The sequence below is a fragment of the Salvelinus sp. IW2-2015 genome, linkage group LG12, assembly GCF_002910315.2.
Source record: "Salvelinus sp. IW2-2015 linkage group LG12, ASM291031v2, whole genome shotgun sequence".
Taxonomy (NCBI): Eukaryota; Metazoa; Chordata; class Actinopteri; order Salmoniformes; family Salmonidae; genus Salvelinus; species Salvelinus sp. IW2-2015.
In genome coordinates this window covers 10,501,262-10,519,481 of record NC_036852.1, presented here as the reverse complement: position 1 = coordinate 10,519,481, position 18,220 = coordinate 10,501,262, and the positions used below count along the sequence as shown (strand labels likewise).

At 45.1% G+C, this 18,220-nt stretch overlaps 1 protein-coding gene across 1 annotated transcript in view; it reads left to right on the top strand.

The window, feature by feature from the left end:
* The window catches only part of appa (amyloid beta (A4) precursor protein a), a 40,100-nt gene that overhangs the window by 12,602 nt on the left and 9,278 nt on the right, over positions 1 to 18,220 (top strand). The window contains 7 exon segments of the mRNA XM_070445857.1: positions 10,514 to 10,681; positions 12,811 to 12,940; positions 13,121 to 13,243; positions 13,522 to 13,634; positions 14,084 to 14,268; positions 14,812 to 15,089; positions 15,520 to 15,740. Of these exon segments, the coding sequence (XP_070301958.1) occupies positions 10,514 to 10,681; positions 12,811 to 12,940; positions 13,121 to 13,243; positions 13,522 to 13,634; positions 14,084 to 14,268; positions 14,812 to 15,089; positions 15,520 to 15,740 (1,218 nt within the window).

Sequence of the window (18,220 nt, the reverse complement as noted above, 5' to 3'; positions counted from 1 at the left end):
AATCCGATATAGGTTCCCAACTTTTGGGAACTTGGTAACTGTCACTTAAGTAACGAATTCTCTAAACTGGACTTCCTATTAAAAAAAAGTGCATGAAATAACAGAACACCCTGATTTCACATTTTATACGCACTCGCCATAGGACACAGTAGCCACATCTCCCCAGAGAAAAGACTCATGCCACGGCAAACCATCTTCCGTTCCGGGCAGTGTAATGGAGTCTGCACAAAGGAAACGAACGCGCGACGCGGTCCCAATCATGGGTAACACACTCTTCCACATCCCAACCTACCCTATCGAGAGCCGTCCAGAGACACCACCGGAAGCATACAACACACACACCTTCATATAGCGTCACACACACACACACTACACACATGTACCATTTTCCCATAGCGTCCAACCCGTATTCCAAACAGAACAGGGCTCTGTCCTCAAGGTCAGTGGTGGGAAAAGTACTAACTTGAGTAAAAGTAAAGATGCCTTAATAGAAAATGACTAGACTAAAAGTGAAAGTCACCCAGTGAAATACTATTTGAGTAAAAGTGGTGGAAAAGTACAATTGTCAGACTTGAGTAAAAGTAAATGCTATTCATCAAATTCCTTATATTGTGCAAACCAGATGGCACAATTTACATTTTTTTCCTTTTGATTTAAGGACAGCCAGGGGCACACTCCAACATTCAGACACAATTTACATGCGCAATATGTGTTTAGTATCCACCAGATCAGAGGCAGTAGGGATGATAGGTGCCTGAATTGGACCATATTGCTGTTGTGCCTGAGCATTTGAAATGTAACAAGTTATTTTGGGTGTCAGGGAAAATGGGTGTTAAGTACATATTTTCTTTAGGAATGTAGTGGAGTATATTAAAAGTAGTCAAAAATATATATATATATAGTAAAGATACCCAAGAAAACTACTTAAGTAGTATTCAAAGTATTTTTATTTGTTTGTAAGTCAGTCTGTCTACGTTTTTATACAAGGCCTCTGGCTATGTCTCTTTCCTCCCCAGTCATTGTTGTGTCTGTCTACTCAGTATCTGTCTGTCATTCTTCTCAATCTGTTTATGGTCTGTCTCTATACGGCCTGGCTGCATCTAAAATGGCATCCTATTCCCTTTAGAGTACACAACTTTTGACCAGAGCACATTTCAAACACAGCCAGGGAGCAAGACAGACCATAGAGTGTTGTACTAGTAGTGCACTACATGGGGAATAGGGTGCCATTTCAGACGCACTCTGTGTCTCTGGTGGCTAGAGACAGGCAGAGGACACTCTCCAGACTCCYGTGTCCGTACACTCTCCAGACATAATAGCTGATCTCGGGCGACACTCGCTCCGCCAGAGGGTCTCCCTAGGTCTGAAGCTGATCCCAGTGGCAGGCCTGGGACACTCCGATAACACCACCGCAACAGAGCCAGAATGATTGCCGCCCCGGGATTGTGGGACTGGTTCACAGAACAGGGCCTGGGAGGATTAAATCAATGTGTGTGTGTGATGATATTATACACTTGTTCTTCAGTGTGTATGTACGCCACTGCACGTGCATGCATACGAGGTGCAGGTGTGCATGTTAGTTTTCATGCTAATAGAATGACAAAGCAGAGGGTGGACCCAGCCGGAAGAATTATAACCCCTGGTCAAAACCCACGAGATCCCCATGCAAACCAATGGGAAGCACCCTATACCCATTGGTCGAGCTAGAGGAACGGTCAGTGACCCACCAATAATAGCACAATGACACATTCTCACTGGACAATAGGTACCAGGCAAGTTTTCTGTTAAACCAAACGAGTCAATACTGACGCAAAGMCTGTGACTCTTGGATACAATATGGAGCAAAGATCATGTGTGCTTAAAGATGYGTGATAGAGACCTGGTATGTTTTGTCTGGTTTCAATATAGGTCACTGAACGAGGTSACCCGACTGAAATGAGGCCATGATTCAATTCAAATAACTTTTTGTCCTGTGTAGGGCTGACCCCATTTTTATTTTTATTGTTTTGTCGACTGGTGGATTGTTTGGTTGGTAGGCTGTTGGTTGACCGATCCTTTTTTGAACTCTTAGAGTAAAAACAGTATTTATTGCATGTCTTTGACACCTTTCTCAGTGGTCTAATCCATTGCGGAGGCCGCAGGGATGGCACATGAGTAGTACATTTACCATTAATTCCCATTTCTAATCTACAATGTTTGTTTGGTTACYGTAATTTCTGTTAATGCAATATACCCAGGTCTGCTTCCCTTACACACTATCATAGAAAGTAAGCCACGTTGATAGTTTGTCTCTGTGTAAGTATGTTCCTACTAGTACCAGCAGCCAGCTGGCTAGGCGCTGTCCAAAGATTATGCGTGGGTATAGGATTGACTGACTTTATTTTCAGAAACGGACRCTGTGTGTTTCATGGCCCACTTTCAGGATGAGGCAAATCTTCCCTGTGTTTTCAGGCGGTGGCTGGATCTATTGTAATGCGTGTTCTAGTTTCCATGGCATCACCTTTTTGCTGGTGAAGACGTGTGCAACTGGGATCACTAACCAATGCAGTGCACCAGCGCCAAAGGCGTGATTGATGAGAGCAGTCTCCCATGTGCTGTGCTAGTAAGGCTAGTACCAGCAGTACCACGCTTTGGATTAAGGTAGATTTACATTGGGGAGTACTGTCATTTCTATGTGAATTACACTTAGGAGCAGTCTGGTCGAATGCCTTTCTTCCCGATTCTCCCAGAGAATTGCCCGATGTGCTATCMCTTTACATTTGGTGTGCCGCGGTTGACCATTAATTGCACAGGTATAAATTGTTTGTTGGCCGTTTGTGGGGAAAACTCTTGATGTTGCGAGCCGGGACTGTTATTCCTGCATTTCCCTAAATGAAGCTTAAGTCAACTGTATTAGCCTTTTTACTGTGTGCTTACGACAACAGTACATAGGTCTGTGTTACCTCCAATATGGTCTTATGTGGGGTACTTTACATGCAATATCTAGTTCGATGGTGCAGTAGTGAGACAACAGTATCTTGTTGTGACAGCAGCAGGAGGGTACCATGGGTGGTATCAGTGTGGATTGGGCCCTCTGTGGGATATCTCGGCCAGGCAGCTCAGCGTAATCCCCCACCCAGCTTACTTGCCGGCCCGGCTGGCCAGCCGATAGAGCAGATTGCCATGCTGCGCGATGGATGAGAGTGGCAAGGCAACGATGCGAGCAGGTGGCTTCTATGGGAAAAGCACTGCTCCTCATGTTCACTAGTCCTCTGGTTCTATTATTCGCTTTCTCTCTCCCGTCCTCTTCTCTCTCATGGTTTGAACCCTGCAACTAGGAGAACTTTAATCATACTGTTCTACGATGGTTGTGCTCCGGCGCTGAAGTTTCCCAAGGTATATATCGAGATCTGCTTTCCCTCCCCTGTTCCGTAACCTGGAAACTGTTGGTCAGGCTTTGTATTTCCTGCACTAAGATCCTAGGGGCAACTTCACCCACTCCGCAGGTGCTTCAAGTTTTATAACACCTTACGTACATCACCTTACTTGAAACCTCATACGCACAAAGCCTCATTGTCCATTTATTATCCCGCCCCTCTTCGTCTCTCGCTTTGTGGTTGCTTTCGCTCTCGCTCTGTCTAACCTTTCCATTCCAAACAGTCTGATTACAAGACTGCAGTGGATTTGCTGCTCCCCAGGCCCCCCCCCCCCCCCAACGTGTTTGCAGAGGGATGGAGAAGAAGAGGGGGATGGAGGAAGCGAGGGAATAGAGGAAGGACAGATTACAAGGCAAAAACAGATGAGGTGATTTGAATACTGGAGAGTGTTTTAGAGAGAGGTGAGAGTGTTCAGCACATAGAGTAGCGGTTAGGTTCTAAAAGCAATTAGGGATTGCTCCACCTAGGCCTCTGTTCCAATTTTCTTCACATTTTAAGGACACTTAAACATCTAAGTGATAAGTAGAGGCGGGGGGGGGGGCGGGCGGACCATGGAACTGGGTCAATTTCAAACACTGTTCTTAAAGTCCCTTTATACATCAGCAGTTGTCACAAAGGGGAATTGTCATCGTAGTCTTTCGATAACAATAACCTTTTTTTTTTTTCCACGCTATGTTGGTTCCCCCCAAAACCTTTTTTTTGAAAACTGTGCTTTGTTTCTTTTTTTTGGGGGGCTCGCCTTTTCCAGTGAGTACTGACTGGACCATGGCCAGCCTGCTTTTGTTACGAACTGCTTCTTTCCAGATGATTTGGAGTGGGGCATGGCAAGCTAACTATGCCTATATTTCACTTTGGGCTGGAAACGGAATATGTTAGGGGCGCAGCTCAGCTCGTTTTTATAACTGGACCTTAAATCAAAATCAAATCAAGGTTGCTTTATATAGCCCTCGTAGCATCAGCTAATAGCTCGAAGTGCTGTACAGAAAACCCAGCCTAAACCCCAAAACAGCAAACAATGGCAGGTGTAGAAGGCCACGGCACCTAGGAAAACACTCCTAGAAAGGCCAAAACCTAGGAAGAAACCTAGAGGAGGAATCAGCCTATGGAGGGGTGGCCAGTCCTCTTCTGCTGTGCCGGGTGGAGATTATAACAGAACATGGCCAAGATGTTCAAATGTTCATAAATGACCAGCATGGTCAAATAATAATCAGGAGTAAATGTCAGTTGGCTTTTCATAGCCGATCATTAAGAGTATCTCTACCGCTCCTGCGGTCTCTAGAGAGTTGAAAACAGCAGGTCTGGGACAGGTAGCACGTCCGGTGGACAGGTCAGGGTTCCATAGCCGCAGGCAGAACAGTTGAAACTGGAACAGCAGCAAGGCCAGGTGGACTGGGGACAGCAAGGAGTCATCATACCAGGTAGTCCTGAGGCATGGTCCTAGGGCTCAGGTCCTCCGAGAGAGCGAGGCAAAGAGAGAAGGAGAGAATTAGAGAGAGCATACTTAAATTCACACAGGACACCGGATAAGACAGGAGAAGTACTCCAGATATAACCAACTGACCCTAGCCCCCCGACACATAAACTATTGCAGCATAAATACTGGAGGCTGAGACAGGAGGGGTCAGGAAACACTGTGGCCCCATCCGATGATACCCCGGACAGGGCCAAACAGGAAGGACCTAGCGATGTGAAAAGAAAAAAATTCAAAGCAATATGGTTTGGGTTGGGATGATAATGTGCGTATAGGAGCGTCATGTGTTATTTGACCCGATCTACAGAGTTCTCCAACTCCAATCATTTGGCGTGCAGACTTTTGATCCAGCCCTGCAGTAATGCACATTATTCAAATATTAAACTAAAGGTTGTCTCTCCTGGACCAGAATTAGCTGAATCAGGTTTGTCAGTAACTGCAGGGCTGGATCAAAAGTTGGAGAACCCTGTTCTACACCATTGATTTCTTGTAGAGCAGAACTAAGACTCTGACCTTGCACACACATCACAAGGGAGGTGTACCTTTCCACTAGTGTAAATATACAGAAGAAAATGACATGACTGACAAGCAGATGTTCAGCTAACTGCAGATCTACCCACTGGGCAAAGGCATCAGTTCAACGGCTAGTTTTGATTTACATTGATGTGATATATATATATGTGTGTGTGTGTGTAATGTATATATTTTTTTAAAATATATTTATATATTTTTTGCTACTCCTCAACAAAAGAACATCTTAGTTGACTGACAGCCTATCGGCCAAACAATTGACCCGTTGACTAATTGGGGTCAGTTCTACAGTGTCCAATGACTATATAGAGCAGCAGTCTCTAAGGTGCAAGGTGAGTACCGGGTGGTAGCCGGCTAGTAACAGTGACTAAAGTTCAGGGTAGAGTACTGGGCGGAAGCCTAAGTGACTGTTTAACTGTCTGATGACCTGGAAATAGAAGCTGTATTTCAGTCCTCGGTTGTAGATGATAGCAGGGTGAACAGGCCATGGCTGCAGTAGCTGAGGTCCTGACTCCTTGCTGATCTTCTTGGCCTTCCTGTGACACTGGGTGCTGTAGATGTCCTGGAGGGCAGGCAGTGTGGCCCCGGGGATGTGTTGGCTGACCGAACCACCCTCTGGAGAGCCCTGTGGTTGCAATTGCTATACCAGGTGGCGATACAGCCTGATCGGATACTTCAATGGCGCATCTGTAGAAGTTTGTGGTTGAATAGCACTTGCGCCTTTTTCACCACACTGTCTGTGAATGGATAATTTCAGCTTGTCAGTAACGTGCACGCCAAGGAACTTAAAGCTTTTCACCTTCTCTACTGCAGACCAGTGGTTTTGGATTGGGGTGTGCTCTCTCTGCTGTCCACGATCAGCTCCTTCATTTTGTTGAGGAGAGGGTATTTTCCTGAGCCCTCTCCTCCCTGTAGGCTGTCTCGTCCATTTTGGTAATCAGGCCTGCCACTTTTGTCTGCAAACTTGATGATTAAGTTGGAGACGCGCATTGCCATGTGAACAGGGGGTACAGGATGGGGGCTGAGCACTCACCCTTGTGGAGGTGTTGTTGCCTACCTTCACCACCTGGGTCGTGCCTTCTGGAACATGTCAACACAAAGCTGACTCTAGGGTCATGATCATTTTGCACCAAACCGAAGAAAACTAACAAACGCAGAATGACTTCTTGAAGTTGTCCAATAAGAAAACACTCATTGTTGTTTTCCGTTGCAAAAAGTGGAGGCCAACCACCCCGTTTTGGAGTAGTTGGAAGGTCTATTTCCCTACTTTTGAGAGGCGCTGGCTATTGTACCAGGGGACTTCTAGCAATTGCCCTAGGCTAGAGATTGCTAACTTCAATTATTCTCTGAACTGCACGCAGAGACACAAAAATGGTATCCATGAGTTTGTCTAAGTAAGTAGAAAAAACGACCCCCCCCCCCCCCCCCCCCCCCTCTGCGGGTCGGTAACAACTGGATGCATACGGTTTTCAGGGGAAATGGAAAGAGCCTGTGACGCGACTTCTGCTTTTGGACATTAACAAGGCGACACTCCATCTTAACTCCTCCTCCACATGGAGGATTGGTTGACCAGTGCAGAACAGAACCTCTCCCAACATTTTTTTTTTCTCGTCAGGAATGCACCGCTCAGGCATTTGTTACGCCTGCTACGTTACTTCACTCAGTACAGATACCGGGTTATTTCGAAATGCAGACTGATTTTCATTACTGTTAAAAATATGTATAACTAGGGTTGCACATTTTGGGGATTTTCAGAGGTGGAAACTTCCATGGGAATTAATGGAAATATATGCATATTAATACCATTTTAAATGTAGATGTATTTTGCATTGGATAAATTTACCATACATATGGAGACAGAAACATAAACCTTTTACCTTATCATAAGTAGACCACCATTGCAAATGATTAAATCCTTCCAATAGAAATTAAAAATACAATTTAGTTACGATTGAACTTTATTTAAATGAGTTGACTCTTCACATGGGATGATTTCACTGAACAACAAAAGGGAATATTGAAGGATCCCCAATGATCCATAATATCTCCCCAAAACATTTTTCAACATATATCTGTAAAATGATAACCAAAGCTTTAGTTTCTAGACTGTCTTCCTCTCAGGCTTCCATGTCTTCTCCCTGGACCTCCTCACTGTCCAACTCTTGAACATCAAAACTCACATGGTAGCAAAAACTAACTAGCAGAAATTGTTAACAAGGTAGAAATGATTTAAACACACTTTGCTGTAGGCTACTATTTACTAGTTAACAAAAAATCATGTATGTCATATAAAGTATATTCACCCCACCCAGTATTATAATCAAAACTTACCAGAAAGCATGTAGTCCTTGCCTCAGACAGTGTAGTATCAATATCATCTCATTAGTGTGCAAGATCTTGAGAATCAGCTGTACATGTGATAGAGGGCTCAATTCCATTGAATTGGGGATAGTTTAACCAAAATATGTCACCTAGAATTGCCTTGTGTATCCCACAAAAAGGTTCACTGTTATAATCTAACTTTTTTGATGACTTTAAGCAAAATCTGCCAAATTCCAGGGCTTAACTTCCCATGGAAAATTTCCAGAATTTTACCGGAGTTTCCGACCCTTTGCAACCCTAGTATATACTTTTTGTGGGGGGGGGTTGGGCACCCCCTGTTTCGCGGTGTGTCACTACTTATAACTACAAGCTAAGTATAAATATAATAAATCTAAGATGTCAAATGTTATCCGGGTTTGATAGCTAAGGGGCTTGATGTCAAGGTCAAGCTTCTTGGTTACAGCAGACATTCAATCCCCTCCTGGAGAGAGATCCCTGTTACCTAAATGGTTTTGTGGGTTGCATTTTTTTTTATAGTGCCCCTTTTATGCACATTTGGTAATACTGTATACACTGGTATTGTACAGAAACGGTATGATCGGAAATCTAGATACTGTACACATGGACGAATACACACACACACACACACACTTCTTTTAACCTGTTTGTGGGTTTTATAACAATCTGGCCTTAAATGGCCATGTACTGTTATCTCCACCCGGCACAGCCAGAAGAGGACTGGCCACCCTTCAGAGTCTGGTTTCTTCGTAGGTTCCAGCCTTTCTAGGGAGTTTTTCCTAGCCACTGTGCTTCTACATCTGCATTGCTTGCTGTTTGTGGTTTTCGGCTGGGTTTCTGTATGGCACTTTGACCTCTACGGATGTAAAAAGGGCTTTATAAATACATTTGATTGATAGAAGACACTAACACAAGTGATTTCACCTGTTTTTCCACTGTGTCTGCGTGTGTGTGCATGTGTCTGAGGGATTTACAGATTTGCTTGGCGCTAGGGCATGTGGCCTAACAGGTTGGCTTGAAGGACATGAACTTCTTTAGGCGACACATCCGTCCCTCAGAACTACATTGCAATCTGATCTGTCTGAGAGTGTGTGTGTGTACACGTGCATGCCAGAATGTGTGCGTGCACTGAGTGCGCGTGCAAATGAATGGGCGTGTGCGCGTGCAAATGAATGGGCGTGTGCATATGAATGTGCGCATGCATATGAATGGGCGTGTGCTCGTGTCTGAATGGGCGTGTTTCTGTGAATGTGTGTGTCTGTGAATGTGCGTGCACTGTCTGTGTGTGTGGATAAGGATTACATTGTGCATTAGCTCGGAAAAGAATCAAGTCCATTCACAGTATGTCATCCTCTACTTCACAAACATTTGTTTTACTGCCAAACCACTAACAAGATTATAGAAAAACACAATGCAATCAGTCTCTTTCTCTCCTCTCGCTCTCTCTCTCTTCTCCCTCGTTCCCTAGTGCAATGCTTTCTTTCAGTCTTTTGTTTGTCCCCACCTCCCTTCTTACAGGATTGTCATTACAAAACCTCCTTATGCAGTAGCATTGGACACACATACGCACACACACACAAACATACTCGCAGAGATAATGTACACACATCAATAGAGTTACATAATATAATTAGTACCCGCGAATAGGCATTGGATGGACAACAAAGGGGCGCGCACACACGTGAGCCAAGCCAAGCATGCATACCCCTTGGCAGGCTGGCACACTACAGTACATGTTCTTTCTCAGTGCTGCCACCTGTAGGATATTGAGAATATGTGCGTGTGTATGCAGTCCAATGTGTGTGCGTGCCTGCGTGTATAAAAGCTTTAGGTTGGGGAGGTTTCATATGAGACTGCAATGGTGCTATGGGGTTTTCAATCACAATTCAGTAGGAAAGTCTACAGTTGCAATTATTTTCTCTCACCGTCAAAGAAAGCCTCTCCTTTTGCCATTGATGGGTGTAGTGTGAATTTGCCCCTAGGATGCTGATCTTGGGTCAGTTTTGCATTTCTCCCACATATCTTAAAAGTTAGGATTGGGTTAGGGGAAGCTGATCCTAGACCTGTACTGAGGGGAACCTCACACCGGAGCCTCATTCAGGCTCATTCAGGCTCCGACAAGTCCATGCCTGAAACGCCACCCAAACTCTAATCTGTGCATCTATCCCAAAGGCGCACTATTGAGCCCTGATCAAAAGTAGTTTGCGAATAAAGGGGCTATCTCCTCCCTCAGCCCTTTGTCTTTTCCCCACTTAYACCTCAAGCCATCTTCCCCCTATTTTTCCGTCTTTGTTCTCCTCTTATTCCTGCCTCTCCYGCTTTTTTTCTTTAATCATTACCCCGTTCTCTTCCTTAAACTGAAAGTGTGTTTCTCCAATCTCCCATCACTGTCCTCTCTATTCCCTCCATCCATTCCTTCTCTACATCATTCTGACGTTTTATGAAAATGTATTTTTTAAACATTCTTTGTATTATATTGTTCTATGTGTCATGTATTGCCAATTCTTTGTGGAGCATGTTTTAGAAACTACTGCCATCTTGAACAAGTCTCCCTGGCAAACAACAATGACAGCAAACTGTATAAATAAAAGCTAAATGAAAGGAACCTTTTTCGTAAAATGTTGTATCAAATATTTTCTGCGGACCATTTGGATTTCTCACTTCTCGCACATGCCTACCTAATACTACAGAACGAGAGTAAATGAACAATTCTCTTTTTGTCTCTCCRTCCCTCCACTTCTCCCTCCCTCTCAAGGTGCCGACAGATGGTGGGATGGGCCTGCTGGCGGAGCCCCAGGTGGCTATGTTCTGTGGGAAGCTCAACATGCATGTGGATGTCCAGAGCGGCAAATGGGAGTCAGACCCCTCCGGCACCAAGAGCTGTATCGGTACCAAGGAGGGCATCCTGCAGTACTGTCAGGAGGTATGGAGATGGAGATTGGGGTTGGATATGATATGATATGATACGATACAATAACTTAATGTACACTCCCGGTCAAAAGTTTTAGAACACCTACTCATTCAAATGTTTTCCTTTATATATTTTTCTTTATTCTACATTGTAGAATAATAGTGAAGACATCAACACAATGAAATAACACATGGAATCATGTAGTAACCAAAAAATCKAAATATATTTGAGGTTCGTCTTCCTGGTAAAATAGCCCTTACACAGCCTAGAGGTGTGATGGGTCATTTGTCCTGTTGATTAACAAATGATAGTCCCACTAAGCCCAAACCATGTGGGATGGCGTATCGCTGCAGGAACCAATAATCTCCAATTTGGACTCCAGACCAAAGGACACATTTCCACCAGTCTAATGTCCATTGCTCATGTTCCTTGGCCCAAGCAAGTATCTTCTTATTGGTGTCCTTTAGTAGTGGTTTCTTTGCAGCAATTCGACCATCAAGACCTGATAGACTTTCATTCATAGCGCTACACGCTAGTCAGCATTAGCTTGCGAAACTACCTCTAACTTCCTTCATATTGGACACAGAGACATAATGTTATTCACGAGTTCATCTGACTCTGGAGAAGTAAAGTGGCCTCGTTGGCAAAATCCCGAAGTGTCCCTTTAAGAGTGTTGGGCCAGTAACCTAAAGATCGCTGCTTCGAATCCCTGAGCCGACTCTGTGAAAAATCTGACGTACCCTTGAGCAAAGCACTTAACCCTAATTGCTCCAGGATCACCATCAGTAATGACTTATTCTCCAAGGGTGTGTCAGGGAGTGGGATATGCATAACTCATTTTCAATTCACATATGCGTATATAATACACACTTGCACATGTATGAAATAGGACAAATGAAAGCACCCACATTATTATTAGTAGTAGTATTCTGGCGTTGCAAGCACTATGCTCTACCAACTAAGCTACAGAGGACCTACTATAATGTCCATAGACATGGAAATTAATTTTGTTAGGTCACCGTACTAATTACACTTATGTAATTTAGCAGACGCTCTTATCCAGAGTGCATACATTTTCAAATTTGTTCGTACTAGTTCCTCGTGGGAATCAAACCCACAACCCTGGCGTTGGAAGTGCCATGCTCTACCAACTAAGCCACACGGGACCTATACACAATATAAATGCACTATAATACAACAACATGCAATGCAAAAATACTGCAAAGTGAGAACACACGTGGGAGAGAAGGGACAGGGAGGGGAATGAGAGAGGGATGTATCCAAATGTATCAGCATCCTGCAGTACTGGTAGGAGGAGAGAAGAGGGAGTAGAAAGGGTGTCTTTGGCATCAACCAGGACTGCCCGGAGGTGGGAGAGGAAGGGGGGATAGATGGGGAGGAGAGAGACGTGAATCAAGAGCTACATATTGCTAGGCGGGAGGGAAGGTGGTAGAGTTGGGGGGAGCTGAAGAATCAAGAGCCAAATCGTCACCCTGCANGGGGGGAGCTGAAGAATCAAGAGCCAAATCGTCACCCTGCAGTATTGCGGGGGGAGGGGGGAGGGAGGGGGGGGGGGGTTCAAGATCAATAAATGTAATTCATTTACATGGCACAATACAGTTGAACTCTGAATTGTGTGATGAATAAACTAAAGGGAGGGAGAGAAAGAGACAACCGAAATGCATGTGCATAGAGAGGAGTTGGAGTGTAATGCTGTTAAAATGGAGATTGAGAAGAATTGGGTCAGGGAAACGGTGGATAAATGACAAACCAATTGAAAGGGAGGAAAGGAGGGGTGGAGTGAGTTAGTGAAGTAATTGGATGAGAGGAGCAGAACAAAGTAATACTTGGAGAGGTGGATTAGAGAAGAACTGAGAACAATTAAGAGGGGAGAGGGGGATATAGAGAGAGGGGGGAGTAAGGAAGCGAGAGGGCTGTGACCGGATGTTAGGGACAGATGGGAGGATGTGGACGAACAGTGATTGGGAGTGAGCGAAAAAGAGTGCTCACCGCCCTGTGAACAGATGGTGGGACAGATGGGTGATGATGAGGGAGGATGAGAGATCAATCATAGATAGAAAATGGGATGGGGGGGTGAAAGGAGATAATGATAGACAGACTCCGTGTTTCTTCTCTCCCAGGTATACCCCGAGCTGCAGATCACCAACGTGGTGGAGGCCAACCAGCCAGTCAGCGTCCAGAACTGGTGCAAGAAGGGCCGCAAGCAGTGCCGCAGTCACCTGCACATCGTGGTGCCCTACCGATGCCTAGGTACAAATGCACTGTATGGGGGCTGTCTCTTATACACATCTAGATGTGTATAAGAGACAGGCTCTAACCACTAGGCTACCTGCAGCAGTAGTATTCTGGCGTTGCAAGCACTATGCTCTACCAACTAAGCTACAGAGGACCTACTATAATGTCCATAGACATGGAAATTAATTTTGTTAGGNGAGCTGCAGATCACCAACGTGGTGGAGGCCAACCAGCCAGTCAGCGTCCAGAACTGGTGCAAGAAGGGCCGCAAGCAGTGCCGCAGTCACCTGCACATCGTGGTGCCCTACCGATGCCTAGGTACAAATGCACTGTATGGGGGTGGGGTGGGGTGTGGGGAGGCTTGAGTGTGCATAGGGGTGTGTTGGGTGGGGTTGACTGTGTGTAGGGGCAAAATATGTGTTGTGTGTATGTGAGGGGGGAGAGAAAAAGAGATTGAGGGATAAATTGAGATTTATGTGTGCGTTTGTACTATTTGAATTCCATCCCTTAGTAAAAAGTGGTTATTTTGTTGTTGGCTGATGTTTTTTTAGTTCTTATGTCTTTATATTAATTGGCTCTGTTTGTGCATGGTGCAGTGGGGGAGTTTGTCAGTGATGCCCTGCTGGTTCCTGATAAGTGCAAGTTCCTGCACCAGGAGCGCATGGACATGTGTGAGAGCCACCTGCACTGGCACACTGTGGCCAAAGAGGTGAGATCACGCGTACATGCATACAACGCTGATTGCGAGCCAGGCCTAATCGCCCAACGTCAGTGSCTGACCTCACTAATGCTCTTGTGGCTGATTGGAAGCAAGTCCCCGCAGTAATGTTCCAACATCTAGTGGCAAGCCTTCCCAGAAGAGTGGAGGCTGTTATAGCAGCAAAGAGGGTCCAACTACATATTAATACCCATGATTTTAGAATGAGATGTTTGTCAAGCAGGTGTCCACCTACTTTTGGGCATGTAGTGTATAATTCACAAAACCTGGAGCTGTATGAATCAATTCTCAGAGTTGAAGTGCCAATTTAGGATCAGTTTTGCCTTTTAGATCACCATGAATAGATTGACATGGACAGGGGGGAACTGATCCTAGATCAGCRCTCCTACTCTTGGTACACGCAGCCCTTGCTCTAACTGCCCCATCCCTCTCTCACCCAGTCCTGTGGAGACCGCACTTTGAATCTCCACGACTACGGGATGCTGTTGCCGTGCGGCATCGACCGTTTCCGGGGGGTGGAGTTTGTGTGCTGTCCGTCAGACAGGGAGACCGACAGYACTGAGCAGGACGAGGACGACTCGGATGTGTGGTGGGGAGGAGCCGAGACTGACTACACTGACAACAGGTACACACACAGGAGCTCATACAGTACTCCCTTACATTCATACTTATACTATCCTCGTCCCCAGGCTATTGTGCACAGTGCATATCAGCCTGGGATATCAACAATTCAAAGTTGGCCTTAGTGGGAGAGACCATAGAATTCTATGGGAGTGACMTACTGAGTAAAGTATTTGTCATTTAATTTKAGCTAATCACACGACTGCGAGGCTGAACGTAAACTGAAGTGCACATGACACATGACAGGGTAGGGGGAAGGTGTTGTGAGAGGTGATTGGTTGGTAYATTAAGCCAATGCCTATGCGCCTGGAGTTTCTACCGGTCTTTCGGTAGTGRCTAACAGCAGCTAAGTTTGACTCGCTGATCCACCAGACTTTTTGCCCATTTGGGCAGAAGTGTCTGGGAGCGAGATTATACTTATACCAGCACTCACACACAGTACACTCACTCATAACCACGTTACTCACACACATCCTCACCCCCCCCCCTATTTCTCTCCCTCTTTCTAACTACCTCTATCCTTCTCCCCCAATCATCCCTCTCGCAGTATGGCACGGGGGGCAGCAGATCCAGCTGGATTCACACCCCAGCAACAACAGGAGGAGGAGGTGACAGAGGAGACATCCCCTGCCATGGTAGAGGAAGATGAGGAAGAGGAGGGGCAGGACAACGACCAGGATGGAGACGGGGATGAGGACGACGACGAGGAGGATGATGACGATGACGTCATTGACGAGCGCGACGATAGCGAGCCCACCACCAACATCGCCATGACTACCACCACCACTACTACTACCACCGAGTCTGTGGAGGAAGTGGTCAGAGGTGAGAGGGACTGGGAGGGCCAGGGACCGTGTGTGTGTGTGTACATAATTTACTCTGCTTGTCTATTTAAAGGTTGAGTGAGTGTATGCAGGGGTGGAATTGGGGGGGGGGGGGCAGGCAAACTAGAAAGTCACCACTAAATTAGTAGKAATTCAGCTAAATCCCCATTCCACCACCCATATTTCACCCGAGTGTATGMCATTACAGTGGTGTGTGTGTGTAAGTTCACACACCATTGGTATGCTCACGCCTGTACGATTATAAGAATGTGTTCCAAATGGCACCCTATTCCCTATATAGTCCACTACTTTTTGACCAGGGCCCATTGTGCACTGCTTTTGACCAGAGGCCTATGTAGGGAATAGGCCGGGTGCCATTTGGGACTCACCCTGTGTGTGTGTGTGCTGACGGCTCATTGCCCCCCTACCAGAGGTGTGTTGGGCGAATGCGGAGACGGGCCCATGCCGTGCCATGCTTGCACGCTGGTACTTTGACCGCGAGGAGGGCCGCTGTGCCCAATTCATCTATGGCGGCTGCGGGGGCAACCGCAATAACTTTGAGTCGGAGGAGTACTGCCTGTCTGTATGCAGCAACGTCAGTAAGTCAGTCACACAGACAGCGTCCTGTCTACCTGTCTGTCTGCGTGTCCACGTCTGAAAGCTAGCCTCTGTCATTAGCCCTCTGGCTAGCTAGCTGCTAACCACGCTAATACTAATTCACGTTACRTGCTAACCTCTGGTCTCACGAACCACCACTTGTACTGCCTGTCTGTCTGCTGCACTGTTAGTAAGTCAGTCACACAGACTACTTGTCTGTCTGCGTGTAGTGTCTATGTTGGCTAGTTACCGTCTGGCTAGCTGTTAACCATGCTAGTTCTCGCTAACCTGTGKGCTCACTTAACTAAATCTTGTTGTACTGCCTGTCTGCAGCATCGTCAGTCACACGGACAGCAGAGCTCCCTGCCTAACCGTCTGTCTGTGTGTTGCACTGTTAGTGTCCACGTCTGCTARCTAGTTTCTGGTTAGCCGTCTAGCTAGCGTCTGGCCCTAGCCATCTGGCTACCTTGGTGCTAACTACACTAACCATGTCCGCTAACCACTCTGGTCTCACTAACCACCACGCATTGTGTGTTTACTGTAGGCTTGGGTGATATACCGTATACCGGGGTGTTTCGAAATACAGACGGTATGATTTTCAATACCGTTAAAAATAATTTATGTGTGTAGACTTTTTTGGGGTGTGAGCACCCCCTGCCTCGCGGGGGTAGGGCCACTACGCCACTGCTTATAACCACCATAAGTTAAGTATAAATATAACAAATCTAAGATGTCAATTAAATGTTATCAGATAAATAGAAATCCAAAATGGATGGTGTTAAGAGATATATGGGAGGGGTTGAATGGAGCTGAAGGGTGGGGACTAATAACAAGATGTTAATAATAACCAATGTTAAACATACGGGGTCTGTAAAATGTATATAGGTTCAGAAATTTGTGCAATAGCAGTTACAAATAGAAATCAAACTGGATGGACATCAGAAATGGAGGAAGGACTAAAAACAAACAAAATATAACTACCGTATTGTAAAATAGATTGTCTGTAAAATGTGTATAAGGTAGACGCTTAAGTGTTATTGTTTATTAGTTTACTCCAATTGGGGGAGGGGTGGAATAAGGGAATAATAAAGGTATATTCAACAACAAAAAGTGTGTGTGTGGATATAGTTACCCCAAAAATATATGGGGGAAATGATGCAGACAATTACTTTGCTTCCAGAAATCTTTCCGCAATATTAGAGCTGATCCACCCCTTTAAAAAAATAAAAAATGTTATCCGGTTTGCTAACTGCTAGCTAAGGGGCTAGATGTAAAGATCAAGCTTGTTGGCTACAGCAAAGACATTCAATCCCCTCCTAGATCAAGATCCCTGTTATGTAATTTAAAAAATATATATATATTATAAATAGCGGCCATTGTGTAACACATTCGGTAATATGGTACAGAAACGATATGACTGTATGAAAATCTAGATACCGCCCAACCCTAGTTTACTGTACTCATGGACAAATACATTCACACACACACATCTTTTAACCTGTTTGTGGGTTTTAGAAGACACTAACACGAGTGATTTCACCTGTTTTTCCACTGATTCCGTATGAGCGGACAGTGTGTGTGTGCGCGACAGATAGGGAAGGCAAAAGTTTCTCTCACGCTGATTTGAGTGTTGTGTGAGGCAGTAACCTGACAGTCGAGTGTGTGAACGATCCAATCAGCGATGGTTCACTCTCGCCCTCCTCCCCCTACTTTCTGTATACAGTGTCTTATGTCTCACACTCCCTCCTTCTCTCACTAATCCTGTCTTTCACTCCATCTCACCTCCTCTGTAGCAGCCTCTGAAGTTGTGTGTGTGCGTGTGAGTTTTCCACTTGGTTGAGCATATCGGAGGTGTGAAAGACAGTGTTGTGGTTCCACCAGCTAGCAACCCTCTACCCTCACATTTAGACTTCCAAGTTTAAAATTGTATTAATGGTTCTGCTTTGTTCGGATCGCAAAATGCTCTTGGTTGTTTTGGGACTATTGAGTGTCTGTGAAAGGAAGTTGTGCTAATCTCTGAGACAAACTAAAACAAGAAACATGCTTCACATGACACATGACAGGTTCCAAAGTATCAARTTCAACGCTTCCTTATTCATGTAAGAAATAATATATTTATGCTGTTCAATGTTTAATCAAGAATGATAATGAAAGGTACAGTATGTCACGTAATGTGATACACTTTAGCCTGGGGATATTTTACAACATCGTTCCTCTCGGAATGATATTACATATTATACGATTTACTTTTTCCTGTCAAACGGATAGATACAGGTCATGCAAGGTATCCCAGCCTTAAGGCATAACAGCTTTTTACTAGCTTTTTCTGTAGTAGAATAAATGGGCAAATTGCTAAAGTAACTCTTCTAGAGGATTTTAATCAAACGTCTAAATGACTTGGAGTGTCTATGGCAGTCACATTTAATGGAAGAGATTTGTTTAAAAATTATATTTTAAAGAAATCACGGTTGGAAAATTCCCCGACTCTGGAGGGAACAAGCAAGAAATCTGGAATCCTCCAACCAGGACACACAC